General features: G+C 46.4%; 1 protein-coding gene across 3 annotated transcripts in view; it reads right to left on the bottom strand.

Moving 5' to 3' along the window:
- Positions 1-1,334: 1,334 nt before the first annotated feature.
- Positions 1,335-16,118, bottom strand: part of LOC117424021 (sodium/calcium exchanger 3-like) — a 159,141-nt gene continuing 144,357 nt past the window's right edge. For all 3 annotated transcript variants that reach the window (XM_034040036.3, XM_058991235.1, XM_058991234.1), the window contains 2 exons: positions 6,428-6,700; positions 1,335-5,204 (listed from right to left, as the gene is read on the bottom strand). In XM_034040036.3, coding sequence (XP_033895927.3) covers positions 4,828-5,204; positions 6,428-6,700 — 650 coding nt within the window. In that variant the 3' untranslated portion in view covers positions 1,335-4,827. The remainder of the gene's footprint in view (positions 5,205-6,427; positions 6,701-16,118) is intronic.

Here is a 16,118-nt window from a genome sequence, read left to right as displayed (position 1 = left end):
GTTAGCTGGGCTCCCATCATTAGTAGGAAGACTTCAAATAAATTAAACTGTTTCTATCAAAGAGTCAGACATCTCGGCCGCATATACCTTTCACTCAAAAAAGGTACTCGCACTTTGTACACACTCTGTGACAACCTGATCCTTCACACAGCACCCTAGACGTGTTACATCACCACAGAGTAATTACGTGATCCCTCCAGCAGCACCCTAGACGTTTTACATCACCACAGGGTAATCACATGATCCCTCACACAACACCCTAAATGTGTTACATCACCAGAGTGATCACATGATCCCTCACACAACACCCTAAACGGTAATAGTGCTAAAAAATGTTTTTAATGTGTATTTTAACGATAACCTAATCTGCTTTATAAACGCTATGTTTCATCGCATTGTTACTTGACAAATTAGAGTGATTTAATTATTATGGCAATTAGAAAAAAATGACATTTTGACACAAATGTATTTATAAAGGAATAGCATACTAATGTTTTCCTTATGTCTGATCTGGAACAGAATTCCATTTCAGGCAGATTGATGTCATCCAGAATGTGTTGGTGTGAGTGACAAACTTCTACAGCGTTCAGCTTTGTGTCATGCCGCTGCGCAGCCAGGACTTCAGCCGTCGTAGGGTGCTACAACTGTGTTCTGCTTGGGCCAAAGAGTCTGGTGAAACAGAATCTTGCAGATGGCTTCCTAAAAATGTTGCTAATATCCATTTCTAAAATCAAAACCCTTATTGTACACAACTGAAGCAATAACATGCAAGCAGTGATGCACGACACGTCCACAAGACCAGTTCATTGTGTGAAAAAAGGAGGGGTGGAGATCTGGTGCATTCCACTCCCAGGAAAACAAGTTACCCATATTTTTAAGTATTCTGAATCATAAAACCATTGAAAAAGATTGTTAAGAGGTCATGAAAGTGTGTGTGGGGGGGGGGGGGGGGGGGGACGGACGGACAGTTCATGAAGAGTGGAGAGGACTTGTCCCCCTTGTGATCTGCGCCTATGTCCCTCGCACAACACCCTAGGAAAGTATTACATCACCACAGGGTGCGTCTTCATGGGGAGGGTGCTGCCGAGTCGCTGTCAGGTTGTTTTTCATGAAACATATAAAAAAATACCTCCAAGAAATGATCCAGTGCACCCCCTGTAATCACAGTAACCCTCTTGAACCATGCCCTTATTTTATATTGCTTATCTAGACAGAGGGGCATGAAGCACATCTGACCACAGCAACACAAGGCAGAGGAAACACAAGCTTAGTAAATCCTGACCAGATCCACATGGAGTCTGAAGACCTGCTGAGGGGTGGAGAGCTCCAGGCTACCTGTGTGAGTGAAACATCCAGGAGTCAAACAAACCACAGGGTTTTTTCTTTTTCAATTTTTATTTTTTCAAACTCTTAATGAGAAAAAGAAAAAATTATAATAAAGTATAAATAAGTACATTTAAATAAATTAGATTGATCTCATGCAAAATTCCCTGAAAAAAAAGGTAGAATATTGTTATTTTAAAGAATCAAACAATCCAACTGTTCTAGTGCTGGAGTGGATAGAGGCATGTCTGACAGGAGGCACTGAGCACGCTCCAGGTTCCTCAGCGTGTCACACGGGCGGGGCTGTGAGGTGGCTGCAGAACCTGATTGGCTTACCTACCAACAACCTCTGAACAGCATTGGATAAGGTCTTATCCAATCAGATTCCTATTGATGCCTGTATAATACAAACTCTTCAAGTGCAACATTTCAATCACAGTCTATGCTGCATAGTCACAGTAGGCATGTATCACAGTATCTATATCTAAAATGTGTCCAGAATTATAATTCCTCATCTGCCTTGGTATTAGAAATGGTTTGCTTTCAGTTGTATGCACAGCTGTATAAATATGTAATATATAATTAACTAAACCAGGCAACTAGCGTCTCTGCAGTAATCAGGACCCACGTACACACTGGCAGTGCCTCTCATAGTGAAGTGAATCACACTGGCAGTGCCTCTCATAGTGAAGTGAATCACACATTTTATATAATAATCTTTTTAAATATACTGTATATAATAACTTTTTTTAAATGTGTACAACTGACCTTGTATATATGTTTTTGTATCATAATTAAACAATTACATATTTGTTAACTATATTTTTGTGAATTATATCATGAATAAATACGCTTTTAATTACACCCCCGTTGCAGGGAATAATAAAGGATAACAAACATCTGGGTGCTTAAATTATAAGTGATGTCGTTAATGGATGGAGCTGCCTTCGTATGTGTTGCAAACCCACTGGAAACAATGGAACCTGCCCACCATAAGCCCCGCCTCTGGAGACACACCAATCAGAATCCTGCACCCCTCCAGCAGAAGTTGACAAAAGAATGAAGAAAATTCACGAGTTAAAAAGCAACAGGGAAAAGTGCATTGATGGAGATTGTTGTACAAAATGCCTGTGATGAAGTGGAACTAAGTGGAATCTGGTAAAACTGCGGTTGCAGTACCACTTTAAAACCTGGACCTTGTGTGGCAGCAGTGAGCACATAAAACATATAGGGAAGCTGAGCTTCTAATACTATGGTGATGGCCAACGATTTTTTTTTGTTTACTTTTTTTTATACTGATAAAATACTTGTTTTTGTTTTGCTTTTTTTTCAAAGACGATAAACAAAATAAAAACAATAACCAGCACTCCACAGTCAACAAGTCCCATTTAAAGTGAAAGCTGCAGGTACAAAGGTAGGAAACCGAGGACATTGAGCTTGTGAAGTGAGCACACCTAGAGAAGTGTGGCTAATCTAGGACCTCATCCATCACCCTCTTTTTTTAACAGTTTTAAGAAAATAAAAGTTTTTTTTTTTTTGCTTTAAATGTGCTCTTTGACTAGATATTTACAAAGATACATTTTGGGTGGGTGATGGGAGAAGGTATTCTTTGCTTAAAAAAAACTGCCCTGCTCTGTTTATCATATTACAAACTATTCAGGAGTTAGTTTAGAGACTTCGCTCATCACCCTGTGTCCAGACTTGCTAGTTAAGGCCCTTTCAAAGCTAACAGAAGGAAACAAAAGCAACATACTCCCAGAACTGTAAAACCAGAGCAGACCTATTTACAGTACCTTGTGTATCATTGCGCGTACCAGGAACTAAACAGAAGGACAATCACATGACCCATGAGGTGGGAAGCTAGCTGGCTTGTAAACCTGAGAGTCGGCAAGGGTTTCTAAACTGCCATTGGAGTAGTGCATTAAACACAAGAGGTATGGGATCCATACATTCAGGATGACATTCAGCATGAATATCCATTCCCACAATAAAGGAACCCCTGGTGGAGTGGGGTGTGTTTAAAAGAGCCCCCTCACCCACTAATGACACAGGGCTGCAGTCAGCATGAACTCCACGTTCACTATTCTAAAGGGATCATTCCCTCGTCATGTTTTCAATGGCACAGGCCATTGGACAGTCTGCTGGAGGGTCCTAGTTAAGGTTGTCTGAAGTGTCTTTAACAAGCCTTTGTTAAAGCCTGCAGCTTCGCTCGCTGTTTACAGTGTACCGTCCTACATTAGCCACCAGGTAATGAGAAGAGCCCAGGTATTAAAGGATTAGGTGAATCTTTCACAGAACGTCTTCATCCTGTAAGCACATGTTTATTATCATGTTAGCCTTCACCAATGTAGATGTACCTGATAAAGATGAAGATATGTTGAAGGATTGCCTGCTTGCACTACAAAGAATGGTGGAGAATTAATTTTGAAAACATTACCTGCAACCCAACCTATTTAGTCTTACAGTTATGTAGTACTAAACCAAAGGGTTTGTACAGTATGATATTCTTTACCACATGGAAGGCAATTCAGTTTTAGTTTTAGGCTTCTAGAACAGAACAGTAAGACCTTTGCATCAGCTGGACATAGACGTGTCAGACTAAGCAAGGCACTTGCATCAGGTGATCATTTGTAAATCTAAGAGAGAACGTGGATGTGTTCTATCAACCATCAGATCAGGCACTGTACCCCAGCTTTATACGAAGCCCTCAATACCAGTCACTGTGTTTGTAGAATACACTTCTCCTGCCCATTGGTGAGTCTATAAACCCAGAGCGACTCTCAACTGCACGGGGATGAGCTTCAGCTAACAGACAAGACAGCAATCTCTGGCCACCTCTTTTCATTCATAACACATAGAAACGGATATCCAAAATATACAGAAAGTATGTTACTATATATTGGAAGTTTTGTCCCAGGCAATTTGTATTTGTCCAGTTGTGTCTTGCTTCAGTCCTTGTCCACTTTTAAAATCCACAAATCCTGTAACACTCTTTGAAACCAAAAAAAAAAAAAAAAAAAAAAAAAAAGTGTATGAATTCTGCAGTAGATCCTCCTGAAGCTGTCTCCTGGCAGCGGAGTGCCATGCTTCCGTTTGCTTTCTGTTTAAACGTACGGTCATTGGCAGCTCGGAAGAAACTTCATTAGATTTTCTTTTTTTTGTCTTTTTTATTTTAAATAATTCATTTAAAAATATCAGTCACTCTGAGAAAAAATAGACTTCTGCTTTCACAGACTTTGTAATTGATCTCTCTTTTCTTTGTTTGTTTAAAACCCGTTTTTTTCTGTAAGGGCTGAAATAAAATAAAGAACACAAGTGCGCATCTCCCAACACACGCTTACAGTGAGGGAGACGCGTTCTCTTTATTTTCTCTCCCCTCACACTCAGCTATGTACCAAAGCATACTTTGAAAGTGTGGGCTGCTAGATTTCCAGAGTCCCAGTGAGGGGGTCCAGAGAAAGGGTAAGGGCCCCGCTCTCTCTCACACTCCCCCGGACTGCCCTTTTAAAAGCCCTGTATATGGCAATAGGCCTCCAGTGCTGAGAAGAGGATGTAGAGGAGCCAGAGGCAGATAAAGAATCCCGATGTGGCAAGTCTGTGTTTGCGCGGGCCCCCAAGCTCGCCCCCTATGTGTGCCCTGCGGCGGTACAGCAGCACGGTGATGCCCAGGAAGGCGAAGATGGTGTAGAGGGTGACGGAGAAGGCGAGGGAGCCGGCCTGCACCTCAAAGTCCTTGCCCTGCGATTTCCAGTAAATGGCCGCCACGGACCAGGCTAGGCCGATGCCCAGGAACACGTTCACTGCGTTGCTGCCCGTCACGTTGCCGATGGAGGCGTCCGCGTACAAGTCCTGCACTGCGGCCACTTTGCTGGCGAAGGTGTCTGCAATAGACAGACAGGCAGTGTTGGAGATGGCTGCTCAGTACTCAGAATGCCCTTCTAAAAGCACTGTAGTGTTAAGAAGTATAGCGAGTACGGAAGCATGCTAATGGTAAATCAGAAATAAAAGGAAACATGGCTAACCATGTTGAGGAACAGTAAGGGTCCCACGCTGACCCTTGAGGGACCACACTAACTTCTTCACCCCAGTTTCACTGAACACATCTCATTAGTTGTATTGCTTAGTAAGCAGTTAAATGTACATAGTGGATTAAGGTAAAATCAATGGAGATTTACAGCATCACAAATACAGTTGTTCAATTTATCAAACTTCAGAGATAGAATGCATTCACAACTTAGTAATAGGTTTACACTGTAGAAAGCAAAATGTTTAATTTATTTTTAAATGTCAGCTTAGTAACTAAGAACAAGTGATACTGTAGCATGTTCTAATTCAAAGGTCAGGTCATTCTCTCACCTCTGCATCATTCTCACCTCCGCATCATTCTCTCACCTCCGCATCATTCTCTCACCTCCACATCATTCTCACACCTCTGCATCATTCAAGGTCTTTAGTTCCTATTCTTGTTTCGTTTCAGTTTTCTGAGCTCAGTGTGGTTCACAGCAATATTTTCTCTACTGAAGACCATGACAAGATGCCTCTAGTTCAGGGGTCTCCAATCCTGGTCCTGGAAGGGCCGGTGTCCCTCCTGGTTTTTTTATCAACTGTACCCTAAATTAATTAATTTGACCTATTAAGTTGCTAATTAGCATTGGTCCAATTAAGTAATTTAGGATATGGTTGGAATAAAAACCAGGAGGGACACCGGCCCTCCAGGACCAGGATTGGAGACCCCTGTTCTAGTTAGTTCCCCACAGGGGCTTTTTGCATCATCAAAGTCTGACTATTAGTCTCACCTTCATCACCTGTGTGAGCTTCCCTGTGATGAAAACCATTCCCTGCATCTTGTTAGCAGCAGTAATGAACTCAGCCAGTGCATCACAATGCACAGGTGTTGAAGGTGAGACTAATAATCAGATTAGTCTCACAGTTTTAGTATATTGCTATGAAACTAGCTCCAGTAAGTTTCCAGGATGTGATGAAGAATAGATACTAAAAAAATGGAACTTGGAAGACTCCATCAATGATACGTGGGTGAGAAAATGATTTACTTTATACCCTCATTTGCTCTAACTTTAAATCATGTTGAAATCAGGAGCCTGACCAGGGACGGAGGTGCCCAGCGCCACAAAGACCACGGCGGTGACGGAGTCTTTGAGGCCGATGGTGCAGCCGAAGTGGGATGCCAAGTCACCGATGATGGCGGTCAGGATCCCGATGATGCCGATGGACACCGCAAAGCAGGCCCAGCCGTTCCAGTACTCAGTAGGCGGCACACAGGCGAAGAGAACTTTCCAGAACACCGTGAGGAAGTGCATGACGTAGTCGAAGCAGGACGGCAGCCTCTCCTCCCCCGAGTCATCCTCATCTTCATCACCTGGATAGAGAGAGAGAGAGATAGAGAGAGGGAGAGAGAGCGAGAGCGAGAGGGAGGGAGAGAGAAATAACAGAATATATGTTGGCATCTGAGATATATTAAAACCAGTACACTGTAAATTCAAGGTATTCAATACAGTATTCCATGTTTTTTTATGACGAGTTTCAGTAAATTGAGATGTTCTTAGCATTAAAATTCAATATTTTTGGTTTACTGGAGCAATCTAGGTAAAGTACCTTGCTCAAGGGTACAGCAGCAGTGTCTCCCAACTTTCAAAGTACAATCTCTTTCTTTCTTTTCAAAAGTACAATTCTCTTTCTTTCTTTTCAAAAGTACAATTCTCTTTCTTTCTTTTGTCTGAAAGTGGGCATGATTTGAAACGTGTTTACTCCAACTCCAAGAAGCACAATTTGTTTCTGAAATAAAAACTATTTAACACTAGAACGACCAAGGCGGTCATTTTGACCGTTTTTGGGATTTAAATTTAAATTGCGGTTTGTGTGTTTAAGATACTTGTGTTTAAGGTGCTGTGCTTTCCTGACTTTTCCTAAATATATGTAATAATTATCCTGACAAAGAAAGAATCATGTAGCTGCAAAAATTAGCGAGATAAAAAACAGTCATACCTATTCCATCAAGGAGCGGTCAAATTGACTGATACATATAAAACATATTATAACAATTAAATGTTGTGGTATTATTTGTATTTATCAGTCAGGACTTGCAGCCGTATTGAAGTTTGATTATATCAGTCTGCGTTCCTCAAGTGAGCCGTCTGTTGACATTTCTGTCATTTCAATGAGCCTCTGATAGCCCATCAATCAGCCTTGACAGGTCACTGCGCCAGGCACTGCGTCTGTCTGCACTGGTTACTATAAGTCACACGTCTTTCTAAGAAAGTCATTGTTACCCCAATACACACTGCAAATAGGTCGCTAAAGATGCAGGACAGAAAAGAGTGTTTGGAATTACTACAAATTTTACCAAACAAGATTCTGATGCAGCAGAGACGGACAATGCGGTAAGTGAACTGCATATTTTGAAAAGCAGTATCTGAGTGATTTATGCCAGCACTTAGACTTTGTAAACAATTGTACATGAAGTGTGGAGTAGTGGTTAGGGCAGCAGTGTGGAGTAGTGGTTAGGGCTCTGGACTCTTGATCGGAGGGTCGTGGGTTCAATCCCAGGTGGGGGACACTACTGCTGTACCCTTGAGCAAGGTACTTTACCTAGATTGCTCCACTAAAAACCCAACTGTATAAATGGGTAATTGTATGTAAAAGTAATGTGATATCTTGTAACAATTGTAAGTATCCCTGGATAAGGGCGTCGGCAAATAAATAATAATAAAGCCCATTCTGTTCAAATGTTTATTTATTGATGTCATTTCGATTATAGTATGTCTGTATATAAACGCATAGCTTCGGTTGCACTTTTTTATGTAGGCAATATAAACCCATTTGTTTAAAAAAATGCTGATATTTACATTGTTTCAGTTATACAGTTTTGTATGTACATTATATAACTGTATATAGACACATTTGACTGAAGCCCATTCTGTTCAAATGTTTATTTATTGATGTCATTTCGATTATAGTATGTCTTTATATAAACGTATAGCTTCGGTTGCGCTGTGTTATGTACTGCTTTAGTGCCACTTCAGTACAGAAAGCCAGTATTCCAGGTTTCCCAGGATGCTTAGAGCACATCAGTGTGATCTGGCAGCAAATTCAAACAGCTAAAAAGTAGAGGAAGGAGCTCCACGTGACATTCCTGGATATAGCTAATGCATACGGTTCAGTACCACATGAGCTTCTTTGGACAGCAGTGGATTTTTTCAGTGTACCAAGGTCAATAACAAACTTAGTGAAAGCCTACTTCAGAGATTTGCAATTTTGTTTTTCAACTTGAGAATTCACCACTACATGGCAATGTCTAAAAATTGGAATAATGGCAGGATGCACCATTTCTTCACTGGCATTTACCATGAAAATTGAATTATTAGGGCGTCAAAATGGGTAGTGGGAGGAGAATGCTTGGCTTCTGGAATGCGACTGCCACCAATTAGAACATACTTGGGTGATATGACAATCATGACTACAACAGTAGCCTGTTTAACTGTGCCAAGGTTCGATTGGAAATGACACTGGTAGAGTCACACAACAAATGTGTGAGGGTGGCAGCACGTGTGTTGAAAACAGAAAGAAAGTGGGTGGCAAAGGAAGCTGTGGAAGATGCAAAGGCTGCCCTTTGAATTGGTGATATCATGGGGCAAGTTCAGCATGGAAGAGGAAGCCTTGGTCTCAGTTCAGCTCCTCCTACATGACACAAGGCAGCCCCAGCTCAACGGAGGAAGCTGGTAGTCAACAAGGTGCAAAAGCAGGATGAGAGGATGAGGTGCGTAAAGGCAGTTTCCCAGGCCAAGCAGGGAGGATGGACGAAATGGGAGAGTGTGGAACAACACACGATCGGCTGGCGAGGTCTATGGACAATGGAACAGAACAGAATCATTTTCCTCATCAGGTCAACATATGATGTTCTCCCATCACCACAGAACCTTAATCTATGGGTAGGAGAAGATCCGTGGTATCCTTTGTATTCATCGGCAGCTACATGTAAGGTGGGTCTTAGCCAAGGACCGTTTACTTGGCGTCATGACCAGGTGCAGACAGATGTTGGATAATGGCTTATTTTCCCATCTGAGAGACCTGATATTGTCGTGTGGTATGGATCAGCATGCCTTGTTCACCTGGTAACAGTGCCATGGGAGGATGCTGTGGATGAGGCGTATGAAAGGAAGAAACTTCAGTACGCTCAACTAGCTGCTGATGCGAAACAGTGAGGATGGAGAGTCCAGGTTTACCCAGTGGAGGTGGGTTGTCAATGATTTGTGGCACACTCCACAATCCAGTTTCTGAGTTGAGACACATAGTGAAGAACTTAAGTGAAGCAGCAGACAGGAGCAGCAACTGGCTCTGGTTGAGACAAAGATTCTGGTTGAGGACCTCAAGCATCGTAGAAAGAAAGCAACGTCGATGTAAAGGAAGGTAAGTAAGCTGGGCTTAGCAGAGTATGGGACGGAGGGGGGTGATGCTGGGATGCCAGAATCACCTTTGAGCCCTCTTAAGGTGTCATTGGCTAGTCGACGAAACACCAAGGATGGAAGGTGCACACTTGAAGACCCCAGAGAAGTACCCTACTCGGCTCAGTCCAGATGGTTGTCATGCTGATGCGCTAGGGAGACCACACTGTGGTTGATCCCTGGAGCCAGCATTGCAGCCGTTGTGTGTGCTGATGCACCAGGGAGGCAAAATAGGCTGATCCCTGGAGCCAGCATTACACTTCAGCCATCAACACCAGGCAGAAGGATATCTACAGCCGAGAGAAGCCGAAAAAAAAAAAAAGGGGGGCGTATCTCATGTGCTTATAGACCCGACACCACATAGATAACATGGACATACACAAACAAGATAGCTGCTTCCGCATCCAGCGCTCAGAGAATATCACAGACATTTGCAGAGCTTTTTGAGATGTTATAGTAATAAAATAACAACTTGGATAGCATTAATGAGGAGTTTGGTGATAAAACGAGTGATCAAGAGATGATTTATCGGTATGTATTATTATTACGAGTTATTTAAAAAATATAGCGAACGAGGGGTGGGGCGGTGCTGGAGATGCAGGACTGAGTGTCCTGTTGATATGCAGTGCCTTTTAAACCTGTTTTACTGTGAAAAAAAAACTTTTAAACAGTGAGTCTAAAATAAACTGCGCATCTGAAAATAAATTGGAGCTGACGTGCCTGACACGCGCTGAATAAATGGATCGCAAAGGGTTAAAAAAAATGGATACTTACATCATTTCAGTTGTTTTGTATGTATATGATATAACTGTATATAAACATATATAAAACTGTATATAAAATATTTGTTTATTTTTTTACCATTTTTTGAGATTGCGCGTTATGTAATGTCTGTATATAAACACATTTCTGTTCAAATGTCAGTTTATTTACAATATTTTGGTTGTGTAGATGCTTTATATGACATTCCTGAATAAAGCTACGACTTATATTCAATTGTTTGTCCTTTCATTATAATATTTATGTTGTTTTTAATATGCTGGTCAAACTGACCGGTTGTTCTAGGTGTGCCTATAACACGGTGTTAAGCAATAGAACCCTGGTAGAGGGCTGTCACAAATACGGCCAGAGTGGGTGGCGTCAGACCAGAAGCAGGAAATAAATAGACAGAGACTTGTGGTTTGGTGGAGCTGAGCGAATGCTTTCGCTCAGCATTTAATAAACAGCACAGAAAATAAAAGGTTTGAAACAAAAACACAGGACACGGCACTTGCGCCAAAATAGACAAACAAAACGTACTAAACACTTAAACAGACAGACGAACAAACACGGTGAGTGAAAACAACTACTACTTCTAATTTACGTTCTTACTTTGTTTTATTTTCTCCTTCTCTCTCTCCCGTTCTCCACTCACCGAACACCCAACCTCGAGTGAATGCTACGTGTCTCTATATATACTGTTGTACTGGGATTCAATTACTAATTAATTATTCACTTGAATCCCAGCACGTGAATTAATTCTGTGCAACCCCGTGCTTACATATTACATTTAACCAGCACGTGAAGTGATTTGTGCCCTCCTCGTGCCTAAATACAAATCTACACGTTTTAAATCACACGTGAAACACAGACCCGTTTATATCCTGTGTACCAATCTATACACCAACATTAACACACGCACGCAACATACAACACATAATATGCACACAGGGGCGGGGCACATTGCCACATATACCCCCCCCCCCCGTGCAAAGCACACATGGCCTCAACGGCCACCTCCCCCCTTAAAAATCCAGCAGTCCAGGACAAAGTCTCGGGCTGGGAAGGGAGGCTTCAGTGGGCTCATGGCTGGCCATGCTGTCAGCACCCCTGCCGGTAGTGGCACGGCTGACAGCCTGCTAGTCCACGCTTGCAGCGAAATTGCTGCGGGGGATGCTGGTCTCCTGACCTCTCCCCCTTCTTTCGTAGCCGGTAGCTCCCCTTGGTGGGGCTCCGACCACAGTACTGCCGGCAGCGAAGAAGCTGCAGTGGGAGCAGGTCTCCGGACCTCCCCCACGATCTCCGGCAGCGAAACTGCTGCTGGGGTTGGTGGTCTCCAGACCTTCTCCCCCTTCTTCGTGGCCGACAGCTCCCCTTTCTGGGGCTCCGGCCACCGTACTCCCTGTGGTGGCGGTACGGGAAGCAGAGACAGCTCCTGCTGTTCTGCTTCTGGCAGTGGCGGAGGCAGAGGCAGCTCCTGCTCCTCTGCTCCTGGAAGTGGCAGAGGCAGCTCCTGCTCCTCTGCTCCTGGCGGTGGTGGTGGCGGAGGCAGAGGCCGCTCCTGCTCCTCTGCTCCTGGCGGTGGTGGAGGCAGAGGCAGCTCCTGCTCCTCTGCTCCTAGTGGAGGAAGCGGTGGAGGTGGCGGAGGCAGAGGCAGCTCCTGCTCCTCTGCTCCTTGCGGTGGAGGCAGAGGCCATGGGGCTGATGCTGGCCACTCAGAGGGAGGCTGTGGCGGTGCTGGCTCCCTCTGCTGTGGCGGCTGGGCTGGTGTGCGCCGTGCTCCCTTCAGCAGCATAAATAGAGGCTGCTGGGGGACACCAGCATCCTGCCCTTCTCCCCCCCAGAAAAATTCAGGGGGTTGAGCCTGTAACTCCTCCCCTTCTGGCTCTCGGGATGGCAGCAGCAGGTGAACCAACAGGTATTCTCCCTCTGCTGGCAGCTTGGGTCCTAGGGCTGTGGAAGCCCCGACTTCCCTCTCTTCGGGCTGTGGACGCACCGACTCCTCCCTTTTGGGATGTGGACGCACCGACTCCTCCCTTTTGGGCTGTGGACGCACCGACTCCCCCCTCTTGGGCTGTGGACGCTCGGGCTCCTCCCACTCAGGCGTAGGACGTTCGGGCTCCTCCCACTCAGGCGTAGGACGTTCGGGCTCCTCCCACTCAGGCGTAGGACGTTCGGGCTCCTCCCACTCAGGCGTAGGACGTTCGGGCTCGTCCCACTCAGGCGTAGGACGTTCGGGCTCGTCCCGCTTGGGCTGTGGACGCTCTGGCTCCTCCCGCTTGGGCAGTGGACGCTCTGGCTCCTCCCGCTTGGGCAGTGGACGCTCTGGCTCCTCCCGCTTGGGCAGTGGACGCTCTGGCTCCTCCCGCTTGGGCTGTGGACGCTCAGGCTCCACCCGCTTGGGCTGTGGACGCTCAGGCTCCTCCCGCTTTGGCTGTGGACGCTCAGAGGGAGGCTGTGGCGGTGCTGGCTCCCTCTGCTGTGGCGGCTGGGCTGGTGTGAGCCGTGCTCCCTTCAGCAGCATAAATAGAGGCTGCTGGGGGACATCAGCTTCCTGCCCTTCTCCCCCCCCAGAAAAATTCAGGGGGTTGAGCCTGTAACTCCTCCCCTTCTGGCTCTTGGGATGGCAGCGATGGCTCCTCCCCCTTTAGCTCTCGGGATGGCAGCAGCAGGTGAACCAACAGGTATTCTCCCTCTGCTGGCAGCTTGGGTCCTAGGGCTGTGGAAGCCCCGACTTCCCTCTCTTCGGGCTGTGGACGCACCGACTCCTCCCTTTTGGGCTGTGGACGCACCGACTCCTCCCTTTTGGGCTGTGGACGCACCGACTCCCCCCTCTTGGGCTGTGGACGCTCGGGCTCCCCCCACTCAGGCGTAGGACGCTCGGGCTCCTCCCACTCTGGCGTAGGACGTTCGGGCTCCTCCCACTCTGGCGTAGGACGTTCGGGCTCCTCCCACTCTGGCGTAGGACGTTCGGGCTCCTCCCACTCTGGCGTAGGACGTTCGGGCTCCTCCCACTCAGGCGTAGGACGTTCGGGCTCCTCCCACTCAGGCGTAGGACGTTCGGGCTCCTCCCACTCAGGCGTAGGACGTTCGGGCTCCTCCCACTCAGGCGTAGGACGTTCGGGCTCCTCCCACTCAGGCGTAGGACGTTCGGGCTCCTCCCACTCAGGCGTAGGACGTTCGGGCTCCTCCCACTCAGGCGTAGGACGTTCGGGCTCCTCCCACTCAGGCGTAGGACGTTCGGGCTCCTCCCACTCAGGCGTAGGACGTTCGGGCTCCTCCCACTCAGGCGTAGGACGTTCGGGCTCCTCCCACTCAGGCGTAGGACGTTCGGGCTCCTCCCACTCAGGCGTAGGACGTTCGGGCTCCTCCCACTCAGGCGTAGGACGTTCGGGCTCCTCCCACTCAGGCGTAGGACGTTCGGGCTCCTCCCACTCAGGCGTAGGACGTTCGGGCTCCTCCCACTCAGGCGTAGGACGTTCGGGCTCCTCCCACTCAGGCGTAGGACGTTCGGGCTCCTCCCACTCAGGCGTAGGACGTTCGGGCTCCTCCCACTCAGGCGTAGGACGTTCGGGCTCCTCCCACTCAGGCGTAGGACGTTCGGGCTCCTCCCACTCAGGCGTAGGACGTTCGGGCTCCTCCCACTCAGGCGTAGGACGTTCGGGCTCCTCCCACTCAGGCGTAGGACGTTCGGGCTCCTCCCACTCAGGCGTAGGACGTTCGGGCTCCTCCCACTCAGGCGTAGGACGTTCGGGCTCCTCCCACTCAGGCGTAGGACGTTCGGGCTCCTCCCACTCAGGCGTAGGACGTTCGGGCTCCTCCCACTCAGGCGTAGGACGTTCGGGCTCCTCCCACTCAGGCGTAGGACGTTCGGGCTCCTCCCGCTTGGGCTGTGGACGCTCGGGCTCCTCCCGCTTGGGCTGTGGACGCTCTGGCTCCTCCCGCTCGGGCTGTGGACGCTCTGGCTCCTCCCGCTTGGGCTGTGGAGGCAAAACCAGCAGGCATTCTTCCTCTGCTGGTGGAGACGGGGACAGCAGGCATTCTTCCTCTGCTGGTGGACCTGCTACCTGGGCTGTTGTAGTTATGATCGCCTCCAGGTAGCTGAGGACCAACTCCACACCTTCCTCCCAGGTGCTTACAGTCTGTTCCCTCGCATACGTCTCCCATTGCTCGCTGTCCATCAACCGCAGGAACCGGACGGCTACTGGTATAGACTGGGCCTCCAGCCCAGCATTTTCCAGAATCCAGTCCCGCAGTTTGATGGCGTCTTCTGCCATTTTTTTTTTTTTTCCTCTTTTTTTTTAATCCAAAAATGCGGTTCCTGCTCTGGCCTGAGTCCTGGAGGCGCTGTAGATCCCACGCAGGACACCACGTGTCACAAAGACGGCCGGAGTGGGTGGCGTCAGACCAGAAGCAGGAAATAAACAGACAGAGACTTGTGGTTTGGTGGAGCTGAGCGAATGCTTTCGCTCAGCATTTAATAAACAGCACAGAAAATAAAAGGTTTGAAACAAAAACACAGGACACGGCACTTGCGCCAAAATAAATAGACAAACAAAACGTACTACACTTAAACAGACAGACGAACAAACACGGTGAGTGAAAACTACTACTTCTAATTTACGTTCTTACTTTGTTTTATTTTCTCCTTCTCTCTCTCCCGTTCTCCACTCACCGAACACCCAACCTCAAGTGAATGCTACGTGTCTCTATATATACTGTTGTACTGGGATTCAATTACTAATTAATTATTCACTTGAATCCCAGCACGTGAAATTAATTCTGTGCAACCCCGTGCTTACATATTACATTTAACCAGCACGTGAAGTGATTTGTGCCCTCCTCGTGCCTAAATACAAATCTACACTTTTTAAATCACACGTGAAACACAGACCCGTTTATATCCCATGTACCAATCTATACACCAACATTAACACACGCACGCAACATACAACACATAATATGCACACAGGGGCGGGGCACATTGCCACAAGGGCATTACCATTTTAAAGATTTAAAATGGCAGACAACTAATAAGAAACAATTCCCCCCTACATGTATTGTCCTAGTTGTTTATTTTAGTTTGGTATCTACTGTATATTGAGGGTTTTTTCTCTGAAAAATATGTGCTAATGACGATTTAATACAATATTACAGTAATAAAAAATCTCATTAAGTAAAATAAACCCAGCAGCTCATCAAATGATCTTCTAAACAAAGCAGAGAAGTACTCCTGTGCACAGTAGAATGTGTGCTGTTATCCCCACAGGGATTTCACCCCCTATATATAGGTGTGCATACGTAAGTCACACTGATATGTTTGCATATGTCTGGAGAAACACAGATTCTGGGATACAGGTGGGGGGGTCTGTCTGTCCGTTCATCCTTCCATCTGTCTGTCACATGTTTACATATATCTGGAGTATCGTTTATCAGATTAAGAAGTGTCAGAATTGGTGGTGTATCGTGGGAGAGACTTAAGTGCAATATACTTCAAATGAGGTGTCACAATTTGGTAGATTGAAGGGATGGTGGTTTAACAGGGGTCATAGTGAAGGAGCAACATTAATCAAATCA

This window comes from Acipenser ruthenus, chromosome 18, assembly GCF_902713425.1.
Source record: "Acipenser ruthenus chromosome 18, fAciRut3.2 maternal haplotype, whole genome shotgun sequence".
NCBI lineage: Eukaryota > Metazoa > Chordata > Actinopteri > Acipenseriformes > Acipenseridae > Acipenser > Acipenser ruthenus.
Note: the sequence above shows the minus strand (reverse complement) of the source record. Positions and strands in the feature narration are given on the sequence as shown.